Below are 15345 nucleotides of genomic sequence, written 5' to 3'. Positions count from 1 at the left end.
TCAGAGAAGGAACAGAAGCATCAGACAAAACATTTCTAGACAGGAATAAACATCTTAACTAAAATAAGCTAACAAGCTACAGTAGTAACTAACATATAATAGAGAAATTTCCCAAACAATTATAAAATTTAAACAACAAAAACCCCAAAATACTTCTCCTTTGAAGTAAGCTTTAGACAGGTCAAAGGTGGAATATTTCCAGCAAGAGTGACCAAAGAAGTTCCAGAACTAACAAGGATCAAAATCCAATCACGTCTTCAGTCCCAAGCGATTTGAGACCAAACCCTTTTCCTCAACAGTTCATTCCTGTGTTAAACAAACAGAATCAAAGATGCAGATGCCTTTCTAGTAGGAGAGAGAAGACAGGCCTTATTATAGGACTGCAGAAATTTCCTGGGTACATGTCCTGGTTTAGTTTGGTTTCTGTGACAAGGGGGTGGTCTCACGTTGGGTGCCACACTCCAAACAGAAAAGGGAAACAAAAACAATGTCTTCTGCGAGTTGTAGTTCATTCTTCTCTTCTGAGACCAGGAAACTGGAACTCATGAAATATATCGACAATCCACAGAACTGCAGCATTAACTCTTAACTCCCAGGGCACTGCATGATATTATGATGTGGAATACTGATGAAATACCATGAAATCATGACAGTGCAAAATATCACAGCAGAAGAATTATAAGTTCCATGCTTGGAGAAACCCACAGGAATGGCCCTAATACGTAATCACCATCAGAATTTCATATAATATACACTATGGTCACTAAAAGCTTAAGTCAGTGCAAAAAAATCCTGGACTAACAGAAGTATGAAAATGGACGACATTTGTTCTTAAGCTCCACAAATTAGCTCAAGGCTGGAAGCCCATTCGGGAGATGTGTGACCATGAGTTTGTCCTGCTCATGCACTCAGCTACATACTTCCACTGCTTTCTGCTGTCAGAGACAGACTATGAAACTAAACAAGAATTCAGTTTGATCCAGTAAGGCTATTGTAATAAACTATACTATCCTTTATCAAGAAAAAAAAACACTTAATGTAGTTAAAGATAAGCAAATGGTTTGTTTAAAAATAAGTATCTTCATAGTAAATGTTAAATCCATCCAAAAATCCATAAACTGTATCTATACTGTTAAACAGAGTGACATGCAAAACCACTGTGCTTACTTTGAACTGGAAGCAAAAAGGCTGCAACAGTACAGCCAAGCAATGAAATGCCTTCAAAAGCTAATTAGCTTGGGTACAGCATTGTGTCAGTATTATCACACAGCCAGCCTGCTAACATCCAGCCCACCATGTGAGACCTCCTTGTAACATAATTTGCACTGTTCAGCTCCTGCTGATCTTTATCCTCTCTCCTCATTTAGAAGTGCATGCAATTGTGATGCAGCTGACCTGGTGACCAAAGTACCTGTACCCAGAGATCTGTAGCAGGGACCTTGGTGGGGACAGGCAGAGATCATCCAGTCTCCCTTCTAGCAAAGTACCTCTCTTCTGCTTTATTTTAAAAAGCATTGTGCATTTCCCTACAATACAAACAAAACTCATGGCTCAACAGGTAGATCAAAGTGACAAAATCATGAGCTAGAGTTCTACAACAAAGAAGTCCTATGAGACATATGATAAAAGGCTTCCATGCTGATGAATAACTCAACTCAAAACTACACTAAAAAAAGCACAGTCATATCACTCTTCATGGATGTGTAAGGCCTCAAAGGACTACTTAAACTCATAAAAATACCAGCCCATTTGTGTGAACAAGCAGGCATGCATGAGCAGCATGCAAATTTCCCTTCCTGTTAATAAAATAATTGAAATAATTGTGCTTTACAACTCACTGCATTAACAATTCTCCCGTTCTCCCCCAGATTTATTTTTAATTTAAAAATCAACTGTGTCATACGATTTCAATATTTCGCTGGGTGACTGAGGAAGGAAAGAATGAATTTTAGCAGAGTTGAAGGTGAGATAATGTGAAAGTTGTAACGTAAGTGAAAAATGGTTATGCTGCTAAGATAAGGCCCCAGCCACCAATCTCATTGTCAAGCCTGGCCATCTGTCAACAGAAACCTGATTTACTGCATATAATGCTGCTATACTTGATTACTGCTATACTGATATAAAGGGTTCCTGGTTTTTTTTAAGCACACCAAAAGCTACTTTCTAGCAACGTAAAAGGGTTAATAAAACATCTCCTCTGAAGCCAGGCTTTACAAAACCAGGTTTCAGATCTTTAAATCAAATTCCACATCATTTCAATGTCATGGATAGATCAAATTGTTTTATGAATAAAAATATGAAAAACAAGAAAACAAATGGAAAAAAATAAAATGCTAATAAACATCAGTTTCACCTTTTAAATAAGGTTGCTAGCAATTGCACTAATGTTTGTTATTCTTGGAGATGACTTAAATGATAAGTAATAGCTATGCATTTTAAACAAGGCCTTTTAGGAAACATTCCCACAAGACCACCTGTCAAGAAAACCATCATTACAGAGGCCATTTTTCTCCATTTGACAACTAGTCCAGATAGCCAACCTGTTTGCAAGAGCACTAGTGACCCAGAGCATCTTCAGACGATGGCCTGTAAGCACTACAAACCACACAGTATAAGAGTTCATGACGTAACAGCTCAGAGGAGCACACCTAACCCCACTCTTCCCCTCCCCCATGTCAGGACAAAAATGCCTGTGTACAAGATTCATGCTTCGCATCAAATACCTACTGAGTGAAACAGCTGCAGGTACTTGCTCAGGTTAATCAAACAAATCAAATAACAGCACCTAGTAAAAGCAAGACAATTTTTCTCTCAAAACAAGAGGCCTAGGCTGCAGGTGGTTTTGTCCCATAGCACACAAACAGGAAAAACACACGTCCTGCACAGCTGCTCATTAGGTGAGCACCATTCTGCCTGAACAGCAAAAGAAACAAATGTCATGTGGAAAACACACTTTTATAGTAATGTAATTAGACACAGTAACACAGGCATACCCAAAAGTGGAAGAAAGACAGGTACAAATTACAGTTGCACAGGCAATTTATTTCTGGGAGTTTATCATTTTTGATGTCTCTGAACTTGAACCTCATCATTGTATTTAATGAGGCTTGTTTCCTGTTAATTTTTTTCTCATTATACAATAACAGATAACTTTGTCTAATCAATTCCTATGAAAAACTCCTATCCCCAAATAATTATTTACTTGAAATCAAACAGAAAATTAAGGGCACCAAGAAAATACTCTAAAAGAACAGATCAAAATTAATGCAAACCATATAGGACTTAGCTGTAAACATTATATAGAGGTGAGAATTTGTTTCAAGCCTACCTGATACTCATTGGGCCAGAAGGTGCTGACAGCCAACTCTGCTCGAAGCCAGTCTTTGCCAGTGGAGCCAGTGACATTCCAGATGGGATTAGCCAGTGGCCCTTTGTTCACCCTAACCAGGATGTTCAGAGTTCCTGGGTTTGCTCCACTCTTGCTATACAGAAGGTAACTGAAATCGATACAGTGAGTATCATTTTCTTTCATTGTTGGAAGCTGAAGTCGAGTCTTTTCTCCAGGGTCATGGTCCGAGGAAATCACTATCATATATGACCCTAAGGAACATGGGAATGGGAAAGGGGAAATAAGAAGAAAATAAATTAGTAAGTAAAGATAAATGCCAAGAAACTGATTGTTCACAGTAAAAATAAAAGAATGAAATGCATACATTTTCATATCACAAAAAAATCAATTCATACATGAAATCTAGCTAGCTATAAAATGCCTAGAAATGCCACTGAAGTAGCATCTACAGAAGATATAACATATCTCTGAAGACCTCTGTGGATGCTTCCAACTAGAAACATTTATCTTCCCTGCTTTAGGATCAGATAATTGGAAGTAGAATCACAGAAGGACTCAAAAACAACAAGAACAAATAATCATCATTACTTTGAAGTCACTGAGGCCAAAATTTTCTCAATTTGCTCCACTGGTTTTCTGAAAAATATTCCATATGAAAAAAAGGAATAATAAGGCCCTTAATGCTGCTTTACCAAATCTTCCTCTACCCAGAAAGAGGCTTGAATTTTAGATTACTGGCAACAGAACTAGATCGCTTAGGACAGCAAGCCACATTTGTTGCTTGTTTGCCAAATGGGTTTGAAAGGAACACAAAGGTTTCTATTGCTGGAAGGGAGCCCATCCTATAAATTTCTTTTGTAAGTATACAGAAGACAGAACAAGTTGAGCCTGTCTAGCTACAGAGACAGAAAGCAGAAAACAGATGTTTAAAAAGGTGATACAGGACATGAATAGTGAAATGGTTTGTCCTGATGTTCTGCAGAATGGACAGTAAAGACATGGCTGCCAGGTTATTTTACTGTATCCCAGTCTTACAGCATCCTCATTTCTTAAAGAGCAGTGACTCTGTTCCAGCATGCTACCTAGTAAATTAATCTGACAAAACAAGGCTTCTGATACACTGCATGTTTTGAGTGTGCAAAACTGCGGCGAGGTGGAAAAATCCAGCTCAGTATACAACCTGAATCCCTGCCACAGTCTTACTTAATGGTTGCGGAACATTTATATTGATAGACTTTGCTTCTGCTTTACTAAAGAGAACCAATGTAAATAACCATTCTTTCTGAACACTCAAAGACCCAAAAATACAGTTCCAAAATTAGACTAAATTTAAAAAAATACAGAATTATGAGCACTTGCGCAAAATGAGTAGTCCTGAGTATGTACACAAATATTACTGATCAAAACCCTTCTCTTAAGCATACATTTCTGTAAATGACTACAGTTATATATGTGAAGTTTTGTCTTTTGATTTTTATCCAGCAGGGAAATACTATGTTCAAAGATGTTCTAAACAGATGTACCAACCATTCTGAAAATTGTTGGCAGGCAGTTGATCAAAAGACGATGAAAACTTTTGCATATTGATTAAATCATCTATGTGAGATAGAAACTTACTGGCCTATAAGTCAATTCTGTACTGAAAAGTTTGCCACAAAAGAGGCAGCAATACTGTAGAAATCAGCTTTTATTACAGTGTAGTTCGGGGATCTTTTCAAACATTCCTCCTCAGAATAATAAAGAAACAATGTAACATAATAAGCATCTAGTTAGTATTTAGAATTACATGCAGAAATTTTTATTGGATTTATTTTTAAAAGAGAATTTGGCAGACTATCAGTTAATCACTATCTCTTCATCATTAATAGTCACTTATAAAGGCACAAAGAATTGTATTACGCTATGCAGGTTTGCTGTTAGAGAACTTCAGCTTGCGTGCAATTTTCAATTGATTCTAAACCATGATCACTGAAGTTCTCTAACAGAGATCTTCACTTCCAAGAAGTGGTTCCACTGTGACCACTGGTGGGCAGTTATTATATCTCCTGACTCCAGAAAAAACTTAGAGAAAATCTGTTAGTAATCTCTGTCTTAATGCATATTGTCTTATAAGCACCAGATTACTCACTAATGACACAATACAGGATTTTATTTTGCGAATTCAGGAGCAAATACTAAGCATTTGCAGGGGAAGGTTATGCCAGCAACTGTGGGATGTTTTTCCTACACAAGTTAGAAAAGCAAAAAGGATAAGTAAAAATGTACAAAAACCACTTGCCAGACCATTAGCACAGATTCTCTTAATTGTCTCTTAGCCTTTGTTACATCCATTGTGCAAATGTATTTAAGCAAGTGAAAAACAAATTCTTTTTCTCCTAAAAACTATTTTCTTTATTTCTAAAACTAAAAGAAGGAAGTAGATAAGCTCTACAACTTTTTTTTTTCCTGAAGGGAATCTGTGGGAGGGAATGAAGGAACGGACTATAAGAAATGAACTCTGCAAAATTTTTGAAATATTTCTCTCAACTTGTCTAAAGATAAAACTACTAGGAGGAAATTTAGATCAGTCAAACAAATAAACTAGAAATATTCCAAGACCTTGTTTCTATACTAAGTTAAGCTATTATAGTCTTTAGAAGCACCAACATACATTTTTCAGCATATACACACATTTTATAGTATTCTAACCTTTTCAACCTCATTTTTCATCATTTAAAAATACTTAGAAGTAAATTTGCACATCTCTCTATATATGTATTAGTCCCACAGCATTTCATGAAATGCTCCAGACAGCATTCATAAGCCATTTGTCACAAAGCCAAAGCATCTGTTCAGCATCTTGCAAACTACTTACCCTTCCCTCCCCCTTTTCAGCTTCTTACAAGGCTATCTCCATGAATGTGCACAGCCTCGTTCCTTCCTCCGTCATCTACTTAGTCCAAGAAAATTAGAAACCAATGCCAAAGCGAACTAAACCTCAATTTTTTATTTTCGAAAAACTCAGAAATATTTTCCTACACCTTCGATAAGAAAGGTATTCTTTATAAAAAAAAATACTATGTTCATAGAATTGGAAGGGACCTCAAGGATCATCAAGCTCCAACCCCCCTCCCTGCCACAGGCAGGGCCACCAACCTCCACATCTGGTACTAAACCAGGCTGCCCCATCCAACCTGGCCTTGAACACCTCAAGGGACAGGGCAACCACAACCTCTCTGGGCAGCCTGTTACAGCACCTCACCACTCTCATAGTAAAGAACTTCCCCCTGGCATCCAACCTAAATCTTCCCTCTTTCAACTTAAAACCATTTTCCGTTGTCCCGCCATTATCCACCCTTTCAATGAGTTGGCTCCACTCCTGTTTGTAGGCTCCCTTTGGGTACTGGAAGGCTGCAATGAGGTCACCCCGCAGCCTTCTCTTCTCCAAGCTGAACAAGTGCAGCTCCCTCAGCCTGTCTTCGTAGGGAAGGTGCTCCAGCCCTCTGATCATCTCTGTGGCCCTCCTCTGGACCCTCTCCAACAGCTCCCCGGCTTTCTTGTATTGGGGGCCCCAGATCTGGACACAGTACTTCAGATGGGGCCTCACAAGGGCAGAGTAGAGAGGGATAATCACCTCCCTCTCCCTGCTGGCCACCCCTCTTCTGATGGAGCCCAGGATACCATTTGCTTTCTGAGCTGCAAATGCACGCTGCTGGCTCATGTTCAGTTTTTCATCCAGCAGGACCCCCAGGTCCTTCTCTGCAGGGCTACTCTCCAGGATCGCTCCTCCCAGTCTGCATATTTGCCTGGGATTCCTCCGGCCCAGGTGCCAAACCTTGCACTTTGCTGTGCTGAACCTCATTAGGTTCACCCAGGCTCAACTTTTGAGTCCGTTGAGGTCCCTTTGAATGGCATCTCTTCCTTCCATTGTGTCAACCACACTACTCAGCTTGGTGTCATCAGCAAACTTGCTGAGGGTGCACTCAATTCCATCATCAATGTCACTGATAAAGATGTTAAAGAGCACCAGTCCCAAGACAGACCCCAGGGGACACCACTTGTTACCAGCCTCCACCTGGACATGATCACCACCCTTTGTCTGCAGCCTTTCAGTAGATTCTTTATCCACCAGGTAGTCCACCCATCAAATCTACATGTCTCCAATTTGGAGATAAGGATTTGGTGGGGGACCAAGTCAAAGGCTTTGCACAAGTCCAGGTAAATGACACTGGTTGCCTTTCCTTTGTTCACCAGTGCCGTCACTCCATCACAGAAGGCCACCAGATTGGTTAGGCATGATCTCCCCCTCGTGAAGCCATGCTGGCTGTCTCAGATCACACACTCATGTTCTAAAACAAGACTGAAAGATTTTCTATACATGTTTGCAATATACACTTTAGCCCCCATTATTCCTTCCAGGTATTTTTTGTATTTGGGGAAGGAAAAAAAGCTTTGCATTTAATGTTAAATTTTAAGTGCAGTAGTAATATATAAGTAAAAAATATTGCTCTGCAATGCATTAAAATACATAAGGTCACGTAAATGTGACTAGAAATTAAAGAACATTGTTACAAACAAAAGATTTAGAATCGTAAGCCCAGGAAAAATTGAGATAGCACAGCACTGATAAAGTTTTAAAGCTTCAAAAATAAGGGCTAAGAAAACACTTACAAGGCAACATCCACTGGAATAAGGATCACAATCTGGATGCATCCCTATACAGGTAGCTACTCACAGAATTGACACCAGTCTCCCATCACTTACCAAAATAAATGCTGTACTTGAAAAAACATTACTAGACATTAAGTAAAAGTGTTAAATAGCATCAGAACAACAATATTTTCCTTCATATTTTAAATAACTATCAACAGAGCATAAAATTTCTGATAAATATCACGTATGTAGAAATATTAAAAATAAAACACCTCCAATGACAAGGGAGGGACTTTTTTTTAGAAGAGCACATAGCAACAGGCTGAGGGGAAATGGCTTTAAACTGGAAGAGGGTAGATTTAGACTAGATATTAGGAAGAAATTCTTTACTGTGAGGGTGATAAGACACTGGAACAGGTTGCCCAGTGAGGCTGTGGATGCCCCCACCCTGTAGGAGTTCAAGGCCAGGCTGGATGGGGCTTTGAGCAACCTGACTAGATGATCTTAAAGGTCCCTTCCAACCCAAACCATTCTATGATTCTAGAATTCTATGACAACATCCACTCAAGTATGCATGCAGACAGAGTACAGAAACCCTAGGCAGGGTGGGAAACATCTGCTCTGTTCTCTTGTACAGCAAACGTGGTGCTCGGCTGACTATGCAATTGGACAGATAACATACACATTTATATGCAAATGAGTAAATGTAGGCATAACTCCATATAAAGTAACAATAATAATCACACAGAGAAAACAAGTCTATAATACTGTATTATTACCAAGTCAAAAACTTTAATTAAAGTGTATTAATAAAGGGATGACAAAAAGGCCAAGAGACCACTTAGCTTAGCTAACCAATATCTTGGATTGTTATTAGTGGTAACATTGGCAGGGTACAAAAGCAAGTGGTGGGAAGTGAACCTCAGCAAACCATTTCAAGTAACAGGGAACAATTATCCAGATATTTAATGCTGAAAGAGAGAAAAAATGATAGGACAGGAGATCACAAGTCATACAGTAAGATATTATTAGACTTGGCAGAAATGCAAAGTATAAGCAAGAGAAATGTTCACAAACCCTAAGATTAACTAAGCCCTCATTTGAGATTTTCAGTCAGAGTATAGAGTAACTATTAGAGTCAAATACTCAGAAAGTTGTTCCATGCTGGAGCAGGGGAATAGGGCAGAAATCCAGTGGTGTGGATAGACTGCAAATTCCATTCCTCATGTTTTATTTTTTGCCTCATCATCCAATTCAATTTTAAGTGGTAATAAATTAAATTTTTCCTCAAGTCAAGTCTGTTTTGCTCACGACAGTAATTTCTAAGTGACGTCCCTCTCTTTACCTCAAGGCATCAGAATTTTCATTTTCTTATCTCTCCCCATTCTGTTAAAGAAGGGGGTAGATTGCATGCAGGTAGGCAGTTAGATACTGCACATACTAGCCATTTTACTAAATCCCAATGAAGCCTCTGTGATTTTTACCATTATACTGATCTAAGAGATCACATATAGCTGGAAATAATACACTGTATAAACCAATTTCCCTTGTAGACAATAAAGAAAAGGAAAAGAAAAAAAGTACTTTACTGGAAAGAGAGCACAAGTTTTTAACAGGACAGAAGCCATTGAAAGTGAGTTGCTCCCCTAGCAACCAAAACAAAACAGTACCAAAAAAATCCTTTTTTTTTTTTTAAATAAGATGCAAGAGCAAGTTTTTGTTGATACAAGACAAAAGGTAACATTATATTTGGTTATACTATAAGAAATAAGAAGTGAAAAGTATCCAAAGTCATCATTTACCTTTGGACAAAGAGGCACTGAAGTGCTCTGTTCACTGACCATTTTTCACCATGTCTAAGTAAAAAGATTTTAGTAACTCTGGCAGGAGGACTGTTACAAACTGTGTCGTAACTCATAAGCAGCATTCTTCTTCAGTTTGACGTTTATGTTGCTTCATCTTCCTTTCAGGAATTCCCAGAAGTCTTACCCATCACTGCAAGTTTGCAATCTTTAAAACACAAACAATGTTCTCTTTCTCCCACCGTACTCTGTGCTATTTTTCCTAGTTATACATCATTTATATTTTTCCTAAACTCCACTCTTCCATTTTTACTCTTTTTCTTTGAAGTCCCTCTAATTTATTTGCCAGTTAATAGTCCCTAATATTATCCCTGATAAAACAACAAGGCTAATACAATTCTGTCCCACACTGAACAGAAGAAACATGAGAGCATGAAACAGCTGAATAACACTGCTCCCCAAAATTGTTGTGACCTCATGCTAAGAATTCAACTTCAAGATCAACATTCCAGGAGGTTTTTTATGTTTAAACACAGACTCTGAAAAGCACCTACATAGGTATGTAACCAGGGACATGAGACTTTTTCTTAGCCATATCATTCACTATACACTTCACCTTTCTCTGTGTTTTGTTTACTTTGGTAACGACCAAACTTGGTTACCTACCTCAGTGACAAGGACAGATCAATTCAGAATAAATTCATGTCATAACTAATTATTTGGGAAAAGCTTTAGTTTTATCCCCTACTGAAAGCAAAGCTTTCTTATCATTTAGTAGTTAATTTGCAAGTTAAGAAATCACAAATAAATAAAATCCTTAAGTAAAATACATTGCTATAATTTTATCAGTTTCCTGATAAAATTGTTTTCACTCATATCCCCGCTCCCTGAAAAATGGGCTTCTACTTGAAGCGTGAAACTTGTAATTTTCAGCAGTCTGGTCTTTGACTCCTATAAATCCTCTTCCCTTCACACAAGTATTAACCAATCTCCATTTAGAGGATACATAGTGGTAACTTCTGTCCTCTATTGTGCTCCTTCAATTTTCGTGACATTACTGCATCACCTTGTTGCAGTTTAACCTGGCACGTAGCTCAGACCCACATGGCTCTTAACTCACTCATCCATCACCAGTGGGATGGGGAGAGAATCAGATAAAAGGTAAAACTCACGAGTTGAGATATAGATAGTTTAATGGGACAGAAAAGGAAAATAATATTGATAATAAATACATAAAACAAGTGATGAACAACTCAATTTTTCAGCACCCACTGACCAATTCTCAGCCAGTTCCTGAGCAGCAACAGTCCCCTCGCTGACCAACTCCTCCAGTTTCATAGTTCCACATGATGCCATACAAGATGGAACATCCCTTCAGCCAGCTGAAGTCAGCTGTTCTTATTCTATTCCCCCTCCCAGCTCCTTGCTGACAGGAGAGTACAAGGAGCTGAAATGTCATTGACTCAGTGCAAGCACTGCTAAACAACTGAAACATCAGTGTGTTATCAACATTATACTCAGACAAAATCCACAATATAGTACCATGCTGGCACTAGGAAAAAAAAATCAGCTCTATCCCTGCCAAAACCAGGACACACATTCAGGTGAATGTAACAATTAGGAAATCCTGAATTTCATATGCAGCTAGATTTATGGATACAGAAGTGGATTCAACTTCACAGTTTGTTAATGGGGGGAAAATAAAGTATATACTCAGCAGTAGGGTGTAATATGAAGGCACTCAGATTTATGTAATACCAGATCTGAAATCTTCCACATAAAGCCAAAAGAAGGGTCTGTCTTTACTTCATGTCACCATCAATGACACGAGGTGGAAAGTCAATGCCATTAAGTGCATTATTCTAAAGCTCAGGACCCATGTGACCCTTCTCTTTCATTTTTAATACTACTACTTAACTTGATAACTCCTGATAAAGCATCAGGCAGTCTTTATGAGCGACTTTAGGCAATCAGATGATACTGAAATAGATTTCCAACTCAGCATAGACTGCAAACAGGAAAAATGCAGAATCTTCTGTATAAATTCAGAGAAAATACACATTTCCCATGCATTACTGTTTATTTTATTCTTCAAAGCATAATGTACGTAACTATTTAACAAAAAGCTGTGTAATTCTGTAATTTGCTAGAAAAAAAATATAAAACCTTAAAAGCTATTAACTTTTTCTCTTTGAAGGAAGAAAATTCCTTTTAAAAGGTTAAAAAAAGTCAAAGAAAACCCAGATATACTCCAGGGAAACTCCATCTGCTCGGTTTTCAAAAAAAAAGTCAGTTGTAGACTCCTCCTCTTCTTTCATCTACCACTACCCAATACTTACTATTTGCCACTAAAAGTCAGAGGAAATTAAAAAATTAAGATGATATTGATTGGATTCTTGAATTCTCATGCCCTTCCCCACATGATCAATTTCATGCCTCTATGCCTCAAGGAGTATATCTAGAAATGAATGTAAAGGCAGTGTAATCTCACTTAGAACACACTACTACATGCATGTGCAAAACACTATGTCTTTATATCCTGATTTGACTGTCCATCAGCTGCTTTCATTATAAAGTTCACACAAAAATATTGAAAATATTGAAATAACACAAGATGCCTTCAAAATTTAGGTTTTTATGGTTCAGGTGTATCTGAACACTATCTACACACTTCACTTGCTTGCAGTATTACTCCCTACGCAAGTCACAGTTTACTGAAGGCATGAGATTGTCAAAAATGAAAGGGAAAAAGTCAGGCTTGCCAATTTCAACTTCACTGTGTAGCTCACTGCCAACATGCCACAGCTCACATGCAAGTCAAGGCAAAACTGAATTTACTGTAAAGACTTAAAAAAAGAACAGAAAACAAAAGGAAAAAAAACCACGAAGAAATACAGATTGACAGAGAATGCAACAGACCTTTTCTTTTGCTTTCCAAAAAGAATGAGAATTTTTAAAATAACCAAGCTGAAAGAGGTCATTAAACTACACCATGTTTAGGGATGAGTGCTCATTCATTCAAAAAGAAAAATTTAGCTTCATGGGCAGTAATAGTTCAATTTTGTGCAGACACTGCAATTTCATTGAGCATGAGCAGGTGTCTTTCCCTCTATTCAGTACGCAATCATGCAAAAAGCACTGCTCTACAACAAGCTCTTATAATTGGGATTCCCCCCAGTTTCATCATCCACAGAGGCAAAGCATCCAGGAGATAGCCTGACACGGTCACACAGAGTGAGACAGACTCAGCCAAGGTAAATCAGAGCAGCACCCTGCTAACCACAGGATTAGTATCATGGATGTCACAACACTTGAAGGTTATTAACATCTAATAACTTGTGGCACGATGCTATTATCATTCATCACTTATCCATTTCGTAACAAGAAGAACTTTCTAACTAATCAAAAGAAAACCAAAACAACAACAATTACTTCAAAGGTACAACAGTATTTCCCAGAATCATTTTGAGAAAGTTTTTGAACAAGTTTTGACTGACAGTCATTCCTCAGGCTATAAGCAGTTCAAGAGCTCTGTTCCCCTTAACAACATTAATATATGAATATACATTAAATATAAATACTTTTAAAGTGTCTGAATTCCTAATATTCTCATATGTAAAACCAGCGGCATGTGGATTTGTTTGGACTCACACAGAGAAAGAAAACACAAGATCAGTTTTTGAGGTATGATACCTTAAGCCTTTTCACCTTGCTTTTCCTTGTGATGGATTTTTAGCAAATACACAGGCTCTAGGTACTCCAAAAACTGAGTTGAAAAAATGTCAGCAACTGAAATTTGATGAAAGCTTGAAGTATCTGGACAAAAGAACATTTATGTTAAGACGTGCTCCTCCAACAGCTTCTTCCAACAAAGCATTCAGAAAAACAAATTTGACATAGTGCATCAAGCAAACTTAAGAAAGCACAGTGTTACTGCGCAGTAAACTACACTGAGGTAACTGAAAGGCACATGGAATACTTAAATATTCATTTGGGAACTAAGCAAGACACTCTGTTACAAATTTGTAACATCAGCAATCATGAATGGATAAGCTAATATGAAAGTAACAACAGCTCTGCAAGGGATGGAGACCCCATAACACTCTGTCGTCCAGGGGCTGAGTGCAAGAAGCAATATACATTGGCTCCAGCTGTTAGTTTGCAAGAAAATGCATTTTCTAAGTGTGAACATTAAGAAACTCTCAACTCCAGCAAAACATTAATTCAGTGCATACGCTGATTGGGATGTCAAGTAAATAGGCACCATGCACACCTGCATAGCTGACAGCCAAGAAGAAAGTTGCGCAATAACAAGAAAGATGCAATGTAAAGATGCACTGAAGACAAACAATTGCTATGACCTCTTGGTATTAAATACTTGCATAGAAAGAAGTTGAAATCCATTTTTCTTTGATATTACTATCAATTCCTCTGATATTAATTGGCTGGATATCATCAGTAATAATGCACAGTTTTGTTCTGTGTTTCTGTTGTGGAGTTTCCAGGATGAAAGACAGGCATCAGCTACATTGCATCCACCTTCAGGACCTCGTGCTACAATGTCAAGTCATAATCACCACTACTGAACATAAGCAATACACCCAAACGTATCCTTAAGTCCATTGATATTCACATTCCATGATGACTAAAAAGCACAGTTTTCGTTACTGAGAAAATTATAAACAGAGTTCAAGTTAACAGTTCCTCTGTTTGGTATTCCTTATTTGAAAATAAATTAAACAGAAAATTGAAAGAAATAAAAGTATCCTAGAACAGACAGTGTTACTGAAATCATGAGTGCTGAGCATTTGTGTAGGTCTTTGGCATGTCATGCATTTGCTGCAGCACACAGAAAAGCGCTCATGCAGAATACACCAGATCAGACAAGGTAATCCAAAAACCTCCCCGCTCCTGGAACAGCACATAGGCACACCCCCTCTCAATCCATGCTTATCAGACCCTTGCATGAGTCAAACCAACACCCCAATCCAGAAGGAGATAACCCAGATCTCCTGTCCCCTCCGAGAGTGAAAGGTGATGACAAAGGTTGATTTGTTTCTTTGCAAGTGAGTGAAATGAAACCACTCCTGGGATGGCCCAACAAGCACCAGAGCCAGTTCAAGATACGAGAGGAAGCTGAAGCTACTATACTTACATAACTAAGATTCTTATTTCTTCCCAGATCAAAAATTTAGTTAAAAATAACTTATTTCAACTAGTCAGAAAGCCTTTACAGAAAGAGAGCTCAACAAATAGCCATAGAATTATCTTGTCTTCAAAGATTTGAAAGAAACCTGCAAATTTTTTGTTTTCCCTGCTACTAATAAGTGGTTTTAGATTTTAACTGAATGGGAAAATATTCATGTTCAGATTTTTTTTTTTTCACACTCATCCTTCTTCCAGAAGAAACAGCATGTAAATTGTACTCAGAAGATACTTATTCCTACAAGCTTAAGGCATGGAAATTGAAAATAGAAATTAAACTGGTCCTTCACTGGATGACAAGCATATGACAACAGAAAATGTGATCTAACAATCTGCTGAGAGTACAACTCCCGAGGA

At 38.0% G+C, this 15345-nt stretch overlaps 1 protein-coding gene across 6 annotated transcripts in view; it reads right to left on the bottom strand.

The window, feature by feature from the left end:
- PTPRK (protein tyrosine phosphatase, receptor type K) overlaps window positions 1-15345 on the bottom strand; it is a 397652-nt gene that overhangs the window by 259383 nt on the left and 122924 nt on the right. For all 6 annotated transcript variants that reach the window (XM_021390545.1, XM_021390547.1, XM_021390546.1 and 3 more), the window contains exon 3: window positions 3329-3600. In XM_021390545.1, the coding sequence (XP_021246220.1) occupies window positions 3329-3600 (272 nt within the window). The remainder of the gene's footprint in view (window positions 1-3328; window positions 3601-15345) is intronic.

Source organism: Numida meleagris, chromosome 3, assembly GCF_002078875.1.
Source record: "Numida meleagris isolate 19003 breed g44 Domestic line chromosome 3, NumMel1.0, whole genome shotgun sequence".
In the NCBI taxonomy this organism is placed as follows: domain Eukaryota; kingdom Metazoa; phylum Chordata; class Aves; order Galliformes; family Numididae; genus Numida; species Numida meleagris.
The sequence above is the reverse complement of the archived record's forward strand: the minus strand, read 5'-3'. Positions and strand labels throughout refer to the sequence as shown.